This window comes from Coptis chinensis, chromosome 3, assembly GCF_015680905.1.
Source record: "Coptis chinensis isolate HL-2020 chromosome 3, ASM1568090v1, whole genome shotgun sequence".
Taxonomy (NCBI): Eukaryota; Viridiplantae; Streptophyta; class Magnoliopsida; order Ranunculales; family Ranunculaceae; genus Coptis; species Coptis chinensis.
The window spans coordinates 4843843-4863931 of NC_141458.1; the positions used below are offsets into that span (position 1 = coordinate 4843843).

The 20089-nt window shown below is 35.3% G+C and overlaps 2 protein-coding genes, 1 non-coding gene and 1 pseudogene across 5 annotated transcripts; 1 reads left to right on the forward strand and 3 right to left on the reverse strand.

Annotated features, from left to right (window-relative positions):
* Nucleotides 1–2775: 2775 nt before the first annotated feature.
* On the reverse strand, nt 2776–6140 carry LOC147507439 (pentatricopeptide repeat-containing protein At2g30780-like). 2 transcript variants are annotated; one of them, XR_015217665.1, is made up of 3 exons: nt 5612–6140; nt 3557–5314; nt 2776–3036 (listed from the first exon to the last, which is right to left on the reverse strand). XR_015217665.1 is itself a non-coding variant. In XM_086600144.1 (2 exons), the coding sequence occupies exons 1-2, from the start codon at nt 5828–5830 to the stop codon at nt 4319–4321; spliced, it is 1215 nt and encodes a 404-aa protein (XP_086456270.1). In that variant the 5' UTR covers nt 5831–6140; the 3' UTR covers nt 3425–4318. The 2 variants fall into 2 exon arrangements, 1 of the variants encoding a protein (XP_086456270.1); XM_086600144.1 differs by lacking the exon at nt 2776–3036 and having other exon boundaries at nt 3425–5314.
* A 2170-nt stretch (nt 6141–8310) lies between these two features.
* Nucleotides 8311–8394, reverse strand: LOC147507440 (small nucleolar RNA U30). The gene has a single exon (XR_015219710.1). It is a non-coding gene; the product is annotated as a small nucleolar RNA U30 (small nucleolar RNA).
* A 1722-nt stretch (nt 8395–10116) lies between these two features.
* On the reverse strand, nt 10117–11079 carry LOC147507441 (large ribosomal subunit protein eL37z). The gene is made up of 4 exons (XM_086600145.1): nt 10947–11079; nt 10736–10871; nt 10553–10654; nt 10117–10455 (listed from the first exon to the last, which is right to left on the reverse strand). Exons 1-4 carry the CDS (start codon nt 10947–10949, stop codon nt 10409–10411), a joined length of 288 nt encoding a protein of 95 aa, XP_086456271.1. The 5' UTR covers nt 10950–11079; the 3' UTR covers nt 10117–10408.
* A 4852-nt stretch (nt 11080–15931) lies between these two features.
* Nucleotides 15932–20026, forward strand: LOC147507442 (peptidyl-prolyl cis-trans isomerase FKBP65-like; annotated as a pseudogene). Its single transcript, XR_015217666.1, has 12 exons — nt 15932–16225; nt 16604–16690; nt 16999–17259; nt 17354–17434; nt 17525–17605; nt 17999–18192; nt 18274–18363; nt 18436–18611; nt 18877–18999; nt 19201–19347; nt 19512–19639; nt 19742–20026. The product of XR_015217666.1 is annotated as a peptidyl-prolyl cis-trans isomerase FKBP65-like (transcript).
* Nucleotides 20027–20089: the final 63 nt, after the last annotated feature.

Consider the following 20089-nt stretch of genomic DNA (forward strand, 5'->3'; position numbering starts at 1 on the left):
ATTGAAATTTTAGGAGACATAATATTTTTAAAACGTTATAAAAAAAATGTTATGCGGTACGTTTGGAGCAATTGTGACATTATGGGGTATGTTGAAACTGTTGTTCTGTTAAATGATATCATATGTTAGGATATCTATTAAATGCAATATCTTTGAGAAATAAATGTAAACGCTCCATCATTATATCTGTGAAATGCTACTATGAAGTAGTATAATATTTGTGGATATTTCCCAAGGGATTGTGGCTTAATGCAATAATTTATTTGGCACATGAAAGAATGAAAGTTGTTATGAGATGTATTGAGATATTTCTAAATATTGTGGCTTAGTGCAATAATGTATTTGGCATGCACGTGGTAAAGTAAAATAGTTATGAGATACTAATGTATGATACCTGAATAAATTACGTAATGAAAATCTTATAACCTAGCTACCACAACTCATGTGATTTGGCCCTTGTGTTGGGCGTATGTGATATGATTGGCCCTTGTATAGGGTGTATGAGATGTTGATTGACCCATGTGTAGGGCAATCGTAGCCGAATAGTGGCTTGATTTTCTCATTCGCAAAATTAGAACGAGACGCGCGATATTTTATGGCGAATAGTGGCAGTACCCATATAATAACGTTCGTGTAGGGGTTAACTGGTATACGATATCCCGCTTAGGATAACTACGCCCGGAGTGGTTCATTATGTGATGGGAGGCATGTGGATGTACATGTGCGCTTCTTCAATTTAGAATTTCCTTATATTGTTTGTATGCAAAAAAGTCAATGATTGTTGTAATTAAGTTGCAACTTTAGTATCATGTTAAAGATAAGGTGGAGAAGTACAGTTCACTATAATTGTCCTAGCACGTATGGATTGTCATGGGAGAACTAGATTAGCCTATGTGTACTTGCCTATATGCATATCCTTAATGGAATTTTATGAATCTATATATGATACTGAATTTTGGCCCTTTCTGCTAAATAGTTTATCCCAAAAGAGCCTAAAGTATGCAACTTGACAACATTTGTGGGTATCTGTATATCTAACTCAGTGGACCTAAGCCAGTTAGCTAATTTAATATTTTAACATACTGAGTTGTGTGTTAGATCTTACGTAGTAGAGTTATATATGTTTCTTGAGTCACCAACCTATTTTGTGGCGTAAAGATATTATTCAATCTGCATTCCATTGTTTGTTATTTATTTTATTGTAAAGGTGCGAAGTGTGATGCCCTAGAATGAGTAACTCCTACGACCCGAAAACTTTACCATCTTACGTATACATAGGAATAAGATTTGTTGCAAAGGCTTTTCCAGTACTGAGATATGCTTATCTTCCATTTGTTTTTACTTGATAGGTGTATACTTATCTTGAACCACTAGAGATATGTAAAATTCAAAGAGCAAGGGGCGTGGAACAAATTTTGCTCGAATTGGAGAAGCTTTTGGGGTTTGTATAAGTTCTCTTTAAGATTTGATAGTTAAAACAAATAGAACTAAAAGTCCTAGATACTTTTTTGCAAGCAAATAATTGATATATTTCAAAGTACATCCTGGTTGTCTAAAATATATTTGGGGTGCCTTCGTTAATAGATTTAAATGATTTCATCATTATCATCCATCGCTTCTAATAAGTTGTTTTAGACTTTAGTTGATTTGAACTTATTGCTACCTTAGTTTAACGGGGATTCCTAATTGTACCATTCTTGCAGTCAAACTTGCCCACAATAAAGCTTTTTGGTTCTTATATTTATCACTATGTTTCAAATGTTCAATTGTTATTATATTTTTTTTTTTTTTTCTTTTTGTCGTTATGTGTATAGTACTGAATTCCCAGCCACCATTAAAAATTCAGTTAGAAAATAAGGGTTGTCCGTGTTAATAGGTGCAAGAAATTAATGAGCTTCTTACTGAGTATATGGTTAAGTTAGAAATCTTAGTCTTGCTTAAACTTTTTGTTGACAAGCGTCCTAGAAAATTTGGACAACCCACAGTGTGAGATACATACCTAAAGTACATAACACTTTTTGTCTTGAAATTCGAAAAACTAGGTAATTTATTGGAATCTCTCGATGAAAAGTGTTGTTTTTACTCAGGTGAAATCTTCACCTATGCAACTCATTGAGATGGCGGATAGCACTCCTCCAATTAGTTAATTTATCGACAAGTAAAACCTTGAAGTTTGTCAACAATAGCATTCACATCATTATAGTGTATGGATGAACATTCTAGCAGTTATCTCATACTAACTCCATGACACATGATTGCTATATATCAAATATGCTTGTATGATTCAAGCATACCCACTGTGACGTATGTGAATCTACTGTTCATCGACTCCCATATTTTTCTATAAAGTAAAGATATGCTTGCATGATTCAAACATAAGCATTGGCACCAAATTTAGTAAGAAAAGACGAAGCAAGGGATGCCTTATAAATAAAACCTTTTGAAAGTTTGATTATTAATACGAAGTTGAGTGTGAGTGTGATTGCGTGCAATGGCCAAAGAATTATGCTAGAATTTCAGAAGAAACGGTACATAAAATTTGCTAGGCCTCCTTCGCTATCTCGAGTTATTAGTCCAAACTATAGGGAAGAAATGCAGTAATAATCCAATTCCCATTATTTGGATCTTATTTGTTGGGGCCCCTATTTTGTTTGGTAGTATCTCTGTCTGTTTAATACAACGTGCGTGAGTATGTGCATGAGGCTAGTATGTATTAATGCCTCACTACTTGAGCATGTCTCTTCAACTTAATCAAATAATGGCAACACACCATAATTCTGAAGAAATTCATACTATTTTGCTAGTCTCAAGTTCAATCATTTTATCGACAAAAATTCTGAGCTTTATTTATGATATCATACGATAATATCATACTATAAGTACAAACCATGGCACTCCCTGGGGCTAATGCACGCACCAGTGCTCATCGCCCTCTTGAAACCTAGCCACACGCCAACCAGATTATGGCCTAATTTTGTATCCTTTCACTCGCTATAAGCCCATGACAAAGGGAAGCCCAACAAAGTGAGTGAGGACCTGCTCACGTAAAACGGTAAAAGGTGACACAACTTACAAGCAAGAATATACAAGGCCCAAAATGACAGTAATGCGAACACTAGTGTTGCAGGCTTGCAGCTCATCCCATTACGACAGCACCTTCTCAGGATCTCCTTAAGATATATTATGTAATATATATTGAAAAGAATTATGAAATTACTTGATCATCTAATTCTCATTTGTCGACCGTGAATATTGTGACTATCTACAGACTTATTCGTGAAAGCACATTTAAGTTGTAACACACTTGGATCTAATGTAGATTGTACAGACACGAGGATGTATATGCATGCGTTACACGGGTATTAAGAGCAGTACATAATGCACTCCATTGATTAGAAACAAAAGTGTTGACATGTGAGATATACAATGTGTCCAACTAACGAATTCTTCTGTATTTAGTAATTAATTCTGCATAAACCTCTAGTAGACAACAAATAGTGAGTGAATGTACTGTTGTATACTTGTATTCCTCATGGAAGAAATAAAAGAAGGGTACCTCAAGGGTAGACACTAGACAGAACCATCTAATAAGAGGACATTCAATCATGAAGGGTGGAACTCCAGATGACTTGAAGAAGGACTGCAAAGCAACAACACCAGAGAATCCAGAATATAAAGGTCCTGGAAAAAAGAGAGCATCCCGGTAAGTTGATGCCAATCAAAATGGCGTCATATGGAAGAAGTTCAAGCATAAACTGAAGCGGGCTTCCTGCTTTCCATAAACTGAAGTGGGCTCTGATGAAGCTTTTAAAGCTAATAAAGCATCTCTCTGGATGTAAAACATCATCAATACGATATTAATGCCAGTCCCATCACAACAGTCTTCCTTTTACCTCATTTTCATAGGTAAGATTGATTAGGGACGATGGTACATGAAAGTACAGAAAGCTGATAATCAGTGGGTTACAAAAGTCCCAATAGCATCTAACACATTAAAAAGTTAAACATGAACCCCGGAACACTGAGGTACAGATCAAACAACGAAATATTTCCGAAACAGTACACGTCAACCGGCTATCTCTTCACGTCAGTTCACAAAGATATATTACGAAGACTTGGTACACTTACACCAAGCAAATGACTGGACGAGTGTTCCGTATCAGAACTATAGATTGTGGCATGATGCAGCCCGCATATGTCATACATGTCTAGCAAAAGTTAAAGAAAGTCCCCAAATAAATGTTAATCTAAGCACAACCAGTTCTCAATGATTTCTATTAATTATAAACTCTTTGCCAGAGTGACAGAATTCCAGAGCTCAAAGTCCGGCCAATATCATCTCTTTGACCACCAAATCCAATTTCTCAGACATCCCGGCTCTACGATACCCAGCAACCAACAAATCATAGGCTGATCGAGTTAACCTGTAAGATCCACGAATTCGTTCCAAGAACAACTCTAACCTCTCATAAGCGGCACACCTGAAATAAGAACAAATAGCCTTCTCAACATCATCTGGACATGTGAATGATATCCCTTGTTCAAGCATCCTTCCAACAGAGAACTCCAAATCATCCAATCTGTCTGACAAGGCATACATCCTTATAATCCCACAGTGCACCTGTGAAAGCACCCCCAAATCTTGATTCGTCCTCGTAACTATCAGCAGTAACTCCTCCATTTCTTCAACCTTCCAGACCTCCGAATATATCTCCATGAGCTTCTTAGCCATCTGACCACTTAATTTCAACCCACCATCCAGTACAAATTTCAAAAACTCGTTAACCTTACTATATTGCTTCTTTTGGCATGTGTTGTCAAGCATATTTTGCAACATGCACATATTAGGTGCAATCCCCAACTGTAACATCTCTTCATAAAACTTATCAGCACTATCAAATTCTTGTGTCTTCGAAGAACCAGTAATCAGATATTCAAAGGTACGAACAGTGGGAAGAAACCCCACTATCTTACTTGCCGAGTACCAGACTTGCATAGCTGCAATATCTCCCAGCTTTGAGTAAGTAGATATAAACATATTGTATGTTTCTGAATTGGGTTTACAGTCTTCTGATCTTTGCATTATCTCAAATAAACTAAGCGCCGTGATAATATTATCCGAAGACAAACAAACCGATATCAAGGAGTTGAAAACGACCGAAGTAGGCCGAACTCCCTGACCCTCCATCACTGTAAAGACCTTCAACGCAAATTGTACATTTCGAACTCTCCCACAGATATAAATGAGCTCAGAATATCGACATTGGTCTCTCTCATTCTCCTTTAGCAGTTTCTCTAATTTCCATTCCAGTACCTTTCAAATATAAATATGTCAAGCATAGAAATGCAACTCTGAACAAGTCATTTACCCAATCGAAAATCGATAACAAAGACTGTAGTATGCATTTCACATTAAAATCAAAATGACTTGAATTGAGATTTATTCACACCCTTTAATTATTTAAAACTCTCTCAAATTAACTTTAATTACAAGACAGTATGTACAAAGAGTTGCATAGAAACCGTTCCATTAAAGAGAGCTGTTTCCAAGCATTTTTCTAATATTACAGTGAAGTAACTGAAGAATGAAACAAAAGTTAGGATTAAATACCAGTTGAGCTTTTTGAGGAGAAGAAGATTTGAGAGATGTAAGCAAAGGTTCCCATATAAGTGAATCCTGGTTTTCTGCTTCACAATCTAAAGTGGGTTTTATGTTTGAGGTTGAACCTTGAAGTAGTTTTAAGAAAAGGGGGTTGGAACAAGTTGAAGAGGTTGTTAGAAATCTTAAACACCTGCTCGTGATTGACAAAACCCTTCCAACCAAAACCATTTTATTATTACTTTTCTTTTCCCAACTTCATATCATAGCCCATATTCGTCGATCGATATATTTGAAATTTTCAATTTCGGAGGCAGGCATTAGTTTCGTTTGATACTTTGATCTGTTTAACATAGACGCGTCCCAGACATCGTACAAAATATGGAGCCAGATTTCAGGGGTGAGGAAAGTTGGCCGGCCTTCCACCTAAAATAGTCTTTCAAACGGATATCATTATTTATATTTCTCCTAGCTCGAGTCACTCCCAACCATGAGGGTAATTGTAATTATGTAGGAAAGACTCATCTATTTTTTTAATAAAAAATAATTATACTAGATAACTGTAAGGCAGTGGGGCGTGAGCGGAAATGGAAAAGAGAGAGAGAGAGAGATGAGTTTGTAGTGGGGAGAGAGAGAGAGTTGGTTTGGTTGAGAAGGAAGGAGAAGAAGAGAAAGATTGGGAGGTTGGAGAAAGCAGGGAGAAAAATAAGAGAAGGGGAGAGATTGAGGACACGTGTAAAGTGGTTCTTGGATAGTGACCTCAAGAAGAAACGGATTATTTAAGAGATATTAGAAAAAAAAATTCTAAATTATTAATACAAAAGAACTTGTTCTAATATTAGCAAGGAAAATTGAGAATAATTATATAATTTAAGTGATATTAGAGAAATTTTTCTAAATTATTAATAAATAAGGAGTTTGTTCTAATTTTTGTAATGGAGGTGTTTTGAAATTGAGCAACTATAAATATTACAAATTGCCTACTCGATAGTGGAGAGGGGTTCCTAAATACCCGGCTATCACATAGCATATAGTGTAGAGATGAGCAAGAGTGATATTTACACAATTCGAAACAAGGAAAATTATATGTTCTCAAAATCAATGATAAATATGCATTTGAAGAGTATAGTTGTGAGTTGTGACAAGGACTTTTTTGTGATAGGTTTACAAAGTTTTAACCAAATAAAAGAAAAATATCAAGATGGGCAGAAATAAAACAGAGAAGACTGGAAGTACGAAATTTGAAGAAAGTTACGCGTTGAGGCCTGTGTTGGGGCTTTGGAATGCACCTGAGAGCTATTTGGCCAAATGGACTAAAAGTAACGGTTTGAGACTTGCGTCATTTACAACTAAAATAAGCAGGTTGGTTTTTCCACTCCAGTAAAAAGAGTATTGCCATGGATAGAGTAAAAGTGTAGAACATTGACTGCTAGTTGATAGAGCATAAAGTGAAGTATCTTCTGATTGGCACATTAACAAGCATCAATGCTTCCATGTGACCTAAGTCTTCTTTATGTTATTTTCTCTAATATGCGCCAATCAACTTTTCTCCCTTTGTCCACCGCAAACATAGAATTCCATACAATAGGCACCCATCTAAACTGCAATTACTGTATCCGATTAAAAGTTTTAAACGCCAATACTCGAGCCCATAGTACAAAATATCAGAATATAGATATTTATCGATCTCTAATTTATAGATATGTATCGTGAATATATTTCTCTTTTTGAAAATATTTGACATTGTTTCACATACAAATATCGTAAATATATTTAAAATATCAACAAATATCGTAAATATTGTAGATATTTCTTAATATATCATGATACATTATTTATATTTATTTAAAATATAATAATAAATATTAAATAAAATTGTTACATATACAAAATATCGCCAAATATCTCTAAATATCAAAAATATCAAAAATATTATTAAAATATCACCAATATTTACAATCATATATATCTCTAAACATATCGAGATATTTATATATCTTTTTCTAAAATCTAAATAGATATCAACAAATATCACAATATATCGGAATATTTTGTACTATGCTCGAGCCCGCCCATCTTAACTGCTCCACTGTTTCACCCGGCAAAGAATTGACCGTTTAACAAATGTATGTAAAAGTAACTCGATTGATGCCAGCCTTGTTCTTTCAAAAAAAAAGGCCCAAGCATTGTACTATTGTTATATTGTAGCACCTTTGGGTACAACGCTTTAGCCATATAACATGGCAAATATAATGTCAGAACAGGAAAATTGATGGTTTCATCAGTAACAAATTTTTTTTATTAGGTTACTTTGGAACTCATTTGCTCCAAGGCAACGTGAATCCTTCTAAAAAACGATGGTTACTTTGCACAGGATACAGCCTTCAACAGTTCTAAGGACAAACACATAATCCAATAGTACTAGGTTAATTGGTAGTCAGATATTCAATAGTGACCATGAATATTGAATGGTATACACGGGCACCAGAGCAAGCTGTAGATCATTTCCATTCTGAGAGTAGTCACAGAAAGGTGACAGCCACTTAAATTACCAGGAAACAATAAGAAAGTCCTCGCATTCAGATTCAGATTCTTAGCTGCGTACACGTAAAATAAACATACAAATAGCCATCATAAACATCCAAAAATAAATACAAAAATGGTCTAAAATGAAACAGAATTGTGAACAAATAAAAAAACCAACACAAAGTGCTCAGAATCTTGTTAAGAATGGATACAAATTGTCCTCATGATATATGTAATCAGATTAACGAGATGTGAATTCCATCATTGCACCTTTTTTGAGTAAAATTAAACAAGTCTAGAAGTACAAAGAGCCACAAAAAGGCAACTGTAAGTCATACACAGCATTAGCAGTTGAATTCAGAATCCAACAGCGTACCATGCATTGAAAATCTTATCAATATCATTAACACCCATTTGTTTCGATCTCCTATAGGTTTACCACCCATTTTTCCAAAGCCACATCAACCTTTCCACAAATCATACACATTCTCAGAACACATAATCCCAACAACAAACGGCACACTGAAAAGACGTTCCAATATCCTTTAGGATTACCAACCATTAGTGTATATATTGTTAATCACCTTAACCATACTTTCCATTCAAATCAAAATAGCAGCTTCTACTGAGCAAGCAAAATATGATAATAACATACAAAAATAAAAATAGAGAAAGTAGAAAATGAAAATGTGAGCAAAAAAATCAAGAAACAAAAGAGGTGCTAAGAATGAATAAGTGATTTGTCCTCATGATGTATTTGTCATCAGATTAACGAGATATAAATCATCATTGCACCATCTATACATATACCGAAAAAAAAAAAAAAAAAAAAAAAAAAAAACAAACATAAGGTCTAGCGCCCAACCAATCAAGAATTAAACATTTGGCAGCACACATTAAAAACTGCAAGTCTCATTTGGATGAAATGATATTGACCTCCTTTGAGTGAGCACAAATTAAGTCCAACAAGAACATGCCAGCCACATGAGCAATCTTTTACTAGCATAGAAATATCATACTACATATGGATAGTTGGCTAATAGATCAGAAAAATCACATGTTTTATGATCATATAACCAACATGATATGCACATTCCAATGGTGCAACAATAAAATAATGTAACCATTTGCCAGCAAAGTCAAACATGGTACTTCTTGCGATAAAAGAGCCCTACACTATCACATAGAAAAAATATATCCAAATCAGTGCTCACCCATGGACTTTCATTCAACTCCCATTTGTTGATACTGTAGGTGGTTAAATCTATACAGTAACCACATTCATTCAATGAGCATATGACCTGATCAATTTAATCCTAAATTTTTAAACGCACTTTAAATGTTCAAGTCTAGTACAGCCTCAAGACTAAAAGAGTTCAAAGCCTAAAAAGATAGGGTGTATAAATATCAATCACTAGACACCTGCTCTATTAACAATGACATTTTACCAAAAGCAAAACAAGATTTACAGTACACCTATTGCTATGATGGGATTAAGATTTCCCAAGACACTCAAAAGTCTGGTTATATATAACACAGTACTCTTCTGTGAGAGCTCATTGCAAGTGTTAGTTTGAAGAATCAGACGCTAAACCAAGACATCAAATGACATCAATACAGTCTGCAGATCGTGGACAAGTCACGTGAAATACAACAGAATCCAGTACCTTAAGAAAGTCCCCCATATCCCAAACTATTAAGATTCATAAACTACGTGTTCAGTTCACATACAACCACATGACATACCACAATAGCAAATAAGAATAGGAGTCTGCCTTAACCACCCAAATTCTTACGAATTGTACAAATCACTAAATCATCTGTCAAGCAGTAGTATAAACAGAGACATGATAGAAAAACTCTTGCCACCCATATATTAACCTATTGATCACATACCAATTTGAAATACATGCAGACATGATCCACAGAGGTTCTCATAGTAGGAAAAAGTTTTGCAACTCTCTTTACTATTAAATCTATCGCTATCCACATATAGAAACAGAATTATGCATTACAAGCTTATAGCATCTGATCAACTGATCAAGGAGAGTTCACTTAACCAATTAATTGAACAAGCATATTCAACATCAGATCCCACTAGTGTGAGACATGTGCTAATAAAAGTAACTAATCTCAGCTTAGTCATAATGTTATCGTAAAATGGAAAATATCAAGTCATTCATTTCTCTAAACAGACATAAGACACTCTCAAATGTAAAATTCATTGCCCTCGATTCTAAAACAAATACAAAAACAATACCACATATCGCCACGTTCAATCAATTAAGAAGCAGCAGCAGCTCCCTTACTCCTGGGCGCAGCTTGAGTACCTAAAATCATTTCCCATTTTCAATAAACTATATATAAAACCAAACAACTAATAAAAAAAAATGCGGGGGCTTGCTTGCTTGTTTGTTTACTATATACCTTCTCTGAAGTTACTCTTGAATCTGCGAGGAAGATGACGAAGATACTGCATCCTTCCAGTTCCAGTAGTCTTCCTTCGAATAGCTTTCACACTCCAGTTATCTATTAAACCAAATTATTTAATAATAATAGTAGAAATAAAATACCAATATTTTAATGAACAAAAAAGAAATAGATCGTTACATTTTCTGATGCGACTAGCTGGGTAAGCACAAGCAGAACAACGACTCTTCTGTAGATGGAAACTTCTACGTCCACAACGAACACACAGTGTGTGTGTCTTGTTCCTTCTCTTACCGAAACTTCCGGTTCCTTTCCCCTGTTTGATTTCAAAACAAATATTAGAAACTATAGTTTTAAGGTGGATGAAAAACTAGAGGGGAAATGAGAGTACCATTGCAGTTGAAATAGGAGAAACCCTAGATTTTAGCTCCGCTGCTGAGAAAAATGGAAGAAAGTGGGAAATGGTTTTATTTATAGGGAGGAGGTGAGTTGATTTTAGGGCTTTTTGAGTGAGTCAGTATGCAAATCGGACGAGTTTTAAAAATTACTCAGTTTTAGCTAAATGGGTGCGGTTTTAGTTTTTGGGTTTGGTCCATAGACTGGGTGTATTGCACTGTACAACTGGGTCTGGCCTTAGATCATTTCCAATGCGGTAATGGTGGAATTCGAGCTAAACGAGCCGAGCTTTACCATGCTCAAGCTCAGCTCGTTAATTACATGAGCTTTCAATTGAGCTCTAGCAAGCTCAAGCAGCAGAGCTTAAATGAGCCGAGCCCGAGTGGCTCGGTCATTTTACACTACAAATATACTATTTGAGTTAAACGAGCCGAGCTTCATCAAGCTCCTTTGTTACACGAGTTTTAATTTGAGCTCGAGCTCGGCTCATATAGTTAAACAAACGAGTCCGAACCGCTCGGCTCAAATTCCACCCTTAAAGCCAATGGGTGTAAAATTCTGAAAATTGGGCAAAATTTACCTATACAAACTTGTATTTGGACTGGAAAATTCTCCACTCGGTTTATAAGCCAAATAGCCAATACCTATTACTTACGGTTTACATCTCCATTAGATATTTGAGCTAGATTGGACTATATGTCTTTAACTACTCGTGTTTTCAAAAAACTTTAAAAAGTGTAGAACTGGCTCCTATTAGTCATAGTCACAAATTCGGCGAAAATTTGGCAAGGGTTTAAATCACTAATTCGGGAGAAAATTTGGAACAAATCGTGAACCATAATTAATAAAGGGAGGGGTTCTAAAGACATATTTTATCTTTACACATAAACAAATTCAAAATCGTTAGGATATTTATAAGTTTTGGATTAGGCTAATTTTTTGTATATATGATCTCTTAATTATTCTAAACATTGTCACAAATAATCAAAAAAATATAAAATTTCCAAACTTGCCAAATGTAATTAACAATTTACAAAAATTGACTAATTGTATACTGTTCATTTTCACCATTTTTGATACTATATTTGGCAAGTTTATAATTTTTTTATTATTTGTGACAATGTTTAGAATAGTTATGAGATTATATCTACAAAAAATTAGCTTAATCAAAAACTTATAATGTCCTAACGATTTTGAATTTGTTTACGTGACAAGATAAAATATATTCCTAGAACCCCTCCCATTAATAAATTAATTAATTTACACTAGCATTAATTCTCCCCAAATGAGATTTTACTCTTGTAATTGTGTAGTTGTATAACTCTTTGATCCATCCTTCGTAATATGACTCCACATGGAATCTTTGCTCGTTGTCATATATATATATATATATATGGTTAACATACTCTAAATTTGGTTATGTACGGAGACCAACTTGTCTATTGAATAAAATGTTTTCCCTCCCTTTTTTCATATTTCGTTTCAAGTATATTGACTATGATACAACACTTCACATACTAAATCAAACAATACCCAAAATAATAAACACCACAACAGTCAAACAAATCATACTTAAGCTAACATAATTCAACCCACTTCCAAGGGCGGACCTAGGAGAAGGCTACACTAGGCTTTAACTCTAAAACCCACCCAGTTGCCCAAACTAAGAATATTGATCCAAAAGTTTATAAGTAACAAATATAATATATCTATTTACTTGAAGCCCGGGTAGGGCTGGTCATCGAGCTACTCGTGTCGAGTACTAGGGTGCTCAAGCTTAGCTCATATGTCTCTCAAGTTGAGCTCAAATTTTGTTCGAGCTTTATTTCGTGCTCAAGCTCGTCTCATCGAGTATTCAAGTAGCTAAACGAATCTAAATTCCTATTATTTTTAACTACAAATTTGAATTCAATCATAGATTCTCGGGTTTAATTCGACTTGTATTGTGTATAGAATTGACTTCAACCACAAACTATAGATAATTGAGCACAAATAGACTCGGAATGTTATCTCGATACCAAAATAACTTGCTAAACCTATCTAAAGAAAACACAAAAATGCAATTGCAATCCACTAATACCACAATAATCACTATCAAACAACTATTTCAAGGTGTACACATTATGAATACAATCAGTATGTGTTAAATAATTATAATCCAACATACTAACATAAATAATTATTCAAAGTAAGTGTTAACAAAACTATGTAAAATGCGAACTTGAATAGCTTGAGAGCATCTCGAGTTCGAGTATTAAAATGTGCTCGAACTCAACTCATATTATTTAATGAGCGAGTTTGAGTTCCTCACGAGCTACTCGGCTTGATGGCCACCTAAGCCCGAGGAGAGTTGATGTGCTGGGTCCGCCCCTGCCCACTTCATATTATTCTCATCAAAACAAAGTTAAAATTCGAAATAATCAACACCCATTGTTCACTGAGAGGATGTGAAACTAAAAATGTATGCCCTCAAATCCATTTGGTAAAAGAAAACTTAAAAGATGAAGAAGATAACATTACCTTTCAAGCGATGAAGCTTCATCTTTCAATTGTTTCAACTTCTTCAAGCAAAAAAATAAAAAATCAACTTCAAGTAATAGTTGCAATTGAAAGTAATGGAGGATTGGAGGTAGGGTAGGAAATCGGGGTAGGGTTTGACCCAAATTGGCTTGACCCGAACCTAAATAGTTTGGGTTCGGGTTGATTTTTATATATGTTTACTTATTAGGGTCGGGTTCAGGTGGGTTCGGATATATTTTGTGGGTTTTTTTTAAATTTTTAGTGTTATCCGATCGGGGTCGGGTTCGGATATTAAATTTTGGATATAATCGGGTTTGGATTCGGGTTCGAATATTATGAAACTATTCGGATTCGGATATAGCCATATTTGACCCAAACCCAACCCGATCCCTGACCTAATTGGAGGCGGTTGTAGTTTATTTTTGTTATGATCAAACCTACCTGATTGAACGTAATGTGCAATTGAAAGTAATGGAGGATTTGGAGGCGGTTAGCAAACCAAATGGGGACATATTACCCAAAAAATGGGGACTAATTAAATGAGTTGGTTCCATATCTACACCCAACTACACAAAAAGTTTCAACAACAATTGTAAAGGGGTGGTATTGACACCCCACTTTTATGGGGTTGACACCCCTTTGACATAAAGTAAAACAATAATGGTTACTTCTTATATGTCATTTTACACCCCATATGCCCGATAGTTTTACGATATTGGGTTGCCTCGAAATCCTATATTCCACGGTAGGTAGTTGTCGTGAGATCCCATATCCCATAGTAGGGAGTTGCCGTGGAGGATTTTTTTGTGTTTTTTTTTTTTTTCTACTTCAAATTTTGCCGTATTAAATACACACGACATATGGATATGTCATTTTTTTGTTATTTATAGTTTATTTATACACTCCAAGAACAACACCAAATCCATGAAAAAAAAATGTACAATCGAGACATAATTTTACTATCTCTCGGCAAATATTTTCATATGTTATAAGAAAAACTTGTGATCAAATTAATGAATAAGAGTTTTGAGAATTAACACAAACAAAAACTCCATTTTACAGTGGCTATTAACAAAATTTAAAACAAAAAAGGACCTACGACAACAACTTTATGTGGGATATGGGATCTCGCAGCAACCCGATGTCGTGGATTGTGTGATATCATGACAACTTTTTGCCGTGAGTGTTTTTCTATGTGATTAATAGAGGGGTGCCAATACATTGTAATTGGTCAGAGGGGTGCTAATCCCATAAAGTTGGGTGTTGATACCGCGACACATTGTAAATGCCTATTTTTATTCTATGGCATTAACATGATATTATACCAAATGTTTATGACTTAGCTTCTAATCCAGACGAAGAAAGTTGATGGTTTTGGTGAATGGAAATGAATGTTTTTGTGAGTAAGAAGACGTCTACGTATCTAGCACTTTGAGGTGAAATTAGAATTAAGCCAACGTAGTTATGGGGTTGGCTTTTATAAATGTTGTGAACAACTAGTTGGTATGACACGTGTGGTGGTATGGACATGTGTGCTGCTAGAATGAGTGACACATCATCACAAACTGCACGCGTGTGGTGGTTTCAGGTATTATACTGTTCGAGCTGATATAGGAAGAGTATGGTTAAATATGTGATGATGGTAATGATTTGAGTGTTGAAATGGATAAATGTCTAATGTCAATGATATCAATGATGAGAGTGGTGGTTGAATGATTGATGATGACATTGAAAAAGAAGAGATGAAATCGGCGACAAGTAAAGAAGGATGACGAAAGTGAGCAAGTGTTTGTGATTTGATTTTTTTTTTCATTAATATCGGTATGTTTTTTTTTTTGGTGGAGTTGTGTGTGGACTGCATGCACATCACATGCTTGATAAGATGTCCCTTACAACAATCAAATTTAGTGACATTTTATCAGTTATTTTAGGTAAGTACAAGTAGATTAGGGGCCATTAGGCCATCCAATGCACCTAAAAGCAATAAAAATGGTCGATTTTTCTAACGAAAATAGAGAAATTTCTTATTATACAATCGTAATCCACCGAAGGTTGTTTCCCTCAATCAATATCAAGCATTAGGAAATAAATGATTACTTCCTCAGCAAATACAGAAGAGGATAGTTATAGATGTATAGGATAGGTATTTAAGTTAAGAAATGTGGAGTTTAGAGCAGTCCTGACTCTGAGTACGCTTCAGTTCATTAGTGGCTCATTAAAGTCACTTTGTCGTCCAAAGGAATACAATAATTCCAAGGATTACTTTGCAAAAGTCAAAACCAATTACCACTTTACACAGCAAAACGAGAAAAAAATGAAAAAAGGAAAAGGGAAAATATACTTTTCAAGGCAATGACCCACGTAGGAGAACATACAAAGACAATTGACTGTTTTCAGGCATTGCGTGCAACTCGTGGTATGTTGGCTGCATTTCATTTCTGTATATATGACCACGCACACGTCCTCATACAACGTACTTCAACTGGCAACTGCTAACATTTGATTCTACATAAGTTAAAAAACAAAGAGTGGTGGGAATTTTATTCTGGAACATGGAAGACATAGATGAAGCTATAGTTTTGCCAAAACATCAACTAGGCAATAATGAGTTCTGGCATCCTTCTCTTTCCAAGTTTTGTTTGAAGGAGAAACTTGTTGAAGATGAAACTCTTATTAACAAGTTTGGTTTGAAGAAAAAGATTGTTCAAGTTGGTCAAGGATGGGAAGTTCCAGAGCTAGGAGATGAAATCACAGGTGTCCTTTTCTTCATGTTCCAACATGTTATCTTAATTCATTGTTTTCAGTAGCACCTGTCCTTACTTGCTTTAATGAAATGTTACATCATTCTTTTTGGGTAATGTTTTTCTTCTGCTGACCCTTTGTTGCAATATTTAGATGTTTTAAGGTTTGATTAATACCCATTTATTATGTTATGTGTTTGATTGAGATTGCAATTCAGTCTGTGACTCTGTGTAGTTTCAGTGTTTCTCTATACACCTTTTTGCCTTATTGTGCACACTCATTGAGTGAGTTACAATGAATTTTGTTTAGTTTATTTCATTTAGTTCTGTTTTCATCTCTAGCTTCAATATTATTTATTCCTAATTCATTCAGCTGAATTTTACTACACAGTGAACTACACCGGTTCTGTCGTGAATGGTGCAAGGTTTGCATCCAGCACCGAGAAAGGGGAGCCGTTGGTTGCAATAATAGGAAAGGGTATGTAGTAGTTACATCCAGTCCTTCATTATTGGTCATGTGAAGTATCCTTTGTTACTTTGCACTACTCGTTGTGTTTATGCATGTAAAGGTGAATTAGAAGTTATGCGACATACCAGAAAGCCTTTATACAAAATATTGTTTATAGATTTCATCTTCTAAGTAATTGGAAAGATGCAGTACAAAATTTTATGCCCAAAACTTAAAAGTCTCATTTCTCACTACATTACTGATCGTGATCAATCAATGGTTTTTGGTTTGTATTATTTTCACCTGCCCTCTTATACGATGGAAAAATATCTATGCAGACCCCATACTGAAAGGGTGTCAGGATGGCCTCATTACTATGAGGAAGGGAGAGATATCCATTTTCATTGTGCCCCCCACGTTGACCCAAGGAACCCACAGTCTGTTCCCTGGGGTCCCACTGGATGCTACCTTGGAGTTTCATGTGGAATTGATATCTTGGTTCAAGGTTGTAGATATCTGCAAAGATGGAGGGATCATCAAGAAAATTTTGCTTAAAAGTGAGGAGTTAGAATTGCCTCAGAAGAAAGATGAAGTAACAGGTATAACTAAAATGAGAAACATGTAGAATACATCAAGCTGCATAAGGTGTTCCAACTTCCAAGGTCTTTTAACTATTCGGCTTGTAACTTGCAGTAAAATACGAAGTAAAACTGGAGGATGGAAGTCTAGTGGCAAAATCACCAGACAACGGAGTTGAATTTATTGTAAATGATGGTAATCTTGTTATTTTGTTGTATTCTAAACAGTCAATGCTGACATTGGTTTATTTTCCTTATAACGACAAAGCTGGTTGATCTTTTATAGGTCACTTGTGTCCCGCATTCGAAAAGACTGTATATACAATGAGGAAAGGGGAACAAGCTAGCTTGCGTGTGCAGCCCAAATGTATGCCACTCTTAGATTTAATATTTGCAAAAATTTAAATATATCATTGGGATTTCTAGATGTAGCTTCTCTTCTAGAAACAAGAAACATTGAGTGTGTTTCAGTCAAACATTGTCCACAATTTATAAATTTCAAGATGTTTTACTTCCTTTGTAATGTATACTAAAAAGGTTTACTAAAACTCCACTCTTTGTTCCTATTTATCTCAACCTAGGTCACTTCACGATATTATAGTCAAATTCATAAATGTGATTGCTGGCGTAGGATTTGGGATTTGTTCTACAATGCATTTGTAGAAATTTAGCATCTCAACGTATTGGTACTTTAGTTTTTTTTTTTATGCACTCATCCTGTTGTTGTTGTTGTATGTGTATATGTGGACTGGCCATGCAGATGGATCTTGTGAACTAGGAAGATCTACACAAGAAGGTCTTTCTGCGGTCCCACCAAATGCGGTTCTTAATGTCACGCTTACATTGGTTGCTTATAAACTTATCGAATATGTCACGGAAGATCTTCTAGTTTCCAAAAAATAAGTAGTTGTGGACAAGGTTTTGAGAAGCCAAATAGTGGAACCACAGCTCTGAGTAAGTTCCTCAATTTAGGTAGTTCTTTCCTGGAATATGTTTGAAATTTATGATGACGCCAATTTTGTCTTCTGGATGCAGTTAGGTACATCGGTAAGCTCTCTGATGGGACAATTTTCGATACAAAGGGATATGATAGTACAGGTCCATTTGAGTTTAAAGTGGATGAAGGTAAGCATAACCTTTCAATTACTGCCAATTCGAATTCCCATCATATGCTGAGGATAGTTGTTTTTAATGCAGAACAAGTCATTGAAGGCTTAGACCGTGCAGTTGCAACCATGAAGCGAAGGGAGGCTGCTATTGTCATCATCAGCCATGAGTATGGATTTGGAGATTCCAAGACCGAAGCAAAATCTACTGTTATTCCAGCTCGGTCAACTCTGTATTATGAAGTCGAAATGTTAGGATTTACTAAGGTAAAATGCATTTCAAAATTGAGATATTTATCATACCCGCAGTATAAATGGTTAGATCTCTGGATGGAGTATGTGATTTCCCTTCTTTAAAGTTGGAACTAAGCGAAAAACACATCTGAAAGTATAGACAAGTTAGTTTATGGAAGTATAGAAATCCCCGAGTAGATATGAAGTAAGATGTGATACATTCACTAATGTTACATTGATCTTATGTAATGTACTTTGTTTTAGTATGGTTCCCTCAGCTTGACGTCTTATTACACAGGTAAAAGAGTCCTGGGATATGGAAGCAGATGAGAAACTTGAATATGCTGCCAAAAGGAAAGAGGAGGGCAATTCGTATTTCAAAGCTGGAAAGTACAGTCGTGCAGGATTGAGATACGATATGGTCAGTCTTTTCTGCTGCAAAACTTTTTAGTTCAATACCTTTTGAACCCGTTTCTGCATAATATCTCTGAGGAATCTAAAATAAAGAATCGACCAAGTCAAGGACAATTGATGGTTCTATTTTTCCATTCATACAGTAGACAATAGTACCACACTTGCCAATGATATTTTTCACTGAATTTTTTAATTGGACCACAATCAGGCTGCAAAGTATGTCGAGTTTGATAGCACATTCAGTGCGGAGCAAAAGAAGCTGGGAAAGTTTTTTACAGTAACTTGCAATCTTAACCATGCCCTCTGCCAACTTAAGTTGAAGGAATTTACAGAAGCTGCTAAACTGTGCACAAAGGTATTTGTGACTGCAATCACTTCTACATACTCTCGCTTTGGATGACAGAGATTTCATTCATGATCTGACAACTTAACATTTAACTTCACATGCGTTAAAGTTATGTCAGTCAATCTTATTTTTGACTATCTAGTAATATATATCAACTTGCTATTTCAATCCAGGTGCTGAAGCTTGATCCTTGCAATGTGAAGGCACTTTACCGGAGAGCACACTCATACCTAGAGTTAATTGATCTAGATCAGGCTGAGCTAGACTTGAAGAAGGCACTTGCTATCGATTCTAATAATGGGTCTGTTCCTGATACTGCTGTCGGAAGCGTCATTTTGTTTCAAATATTATATCTATATATTTTCTCAAAATTCACATATTTTTCCATTATGAATGTGAGCAGGGAAGTGTTGCAACTGCTGCAACGAGTAAAGAATACACAGTCTTACTATGACAAGAAGGAGAAAACGCTATTTTCTGATATGGTTAGCAAGTTGAAGATATAGATTGATGTTGGAGTTAGTTCCAAATCAACTTTACACCAAATTGCTTAATTTTGGTACTTGCAAGTTGCCATACAAGACGATATATATATGGATCTCATTTAGTTAGTTTGAATTGCTGAGATGGGTTGTACAATCAAAGTTATATGTAGGAACACAAATATATACAACCATTTTTGTAAAAATATATATCAACATTCAGTGTCCTGCTAATTCGGTTCCATATAGGTGCAATAGTAAACTAATGA

Excerpts from the sequence above, each read along its gene's own strand:
- LOC147507439 (XM_086600144.1), bottom strand. The coding sequence starts at position 5,830 with ATGGTTTTGGTTGGAAGGGTTTTGTCAATCACGAGCAGGTGTTTAAGA. Across the intron at positions 5,315-5,611 it reads CTCCTCAAAAAGCTCAACTG|GTACTGGAATGGAAATTAGA; the intron begins GTATTTAATCCT and ends TATATTTGAAAG.
- LOC147507441 (XM_086600145.1), bottom strand. Across the intron at positions 10,655-10,735 it reads AGCTAGTCGCATCAGAAAAT|ATAACTGGAGTGTGAAAGCT; the intron begins GTAACGATCTAT and ends TTGGTTTAATAG. Across the intron at positions 10,456-10,552 it reads CAAGAGTAACTTCAGAGAAG|GTACTCAAGCTGCGCCCAGG; the intron begins GTATATAGTAAA and ends AAATGATTTTAG.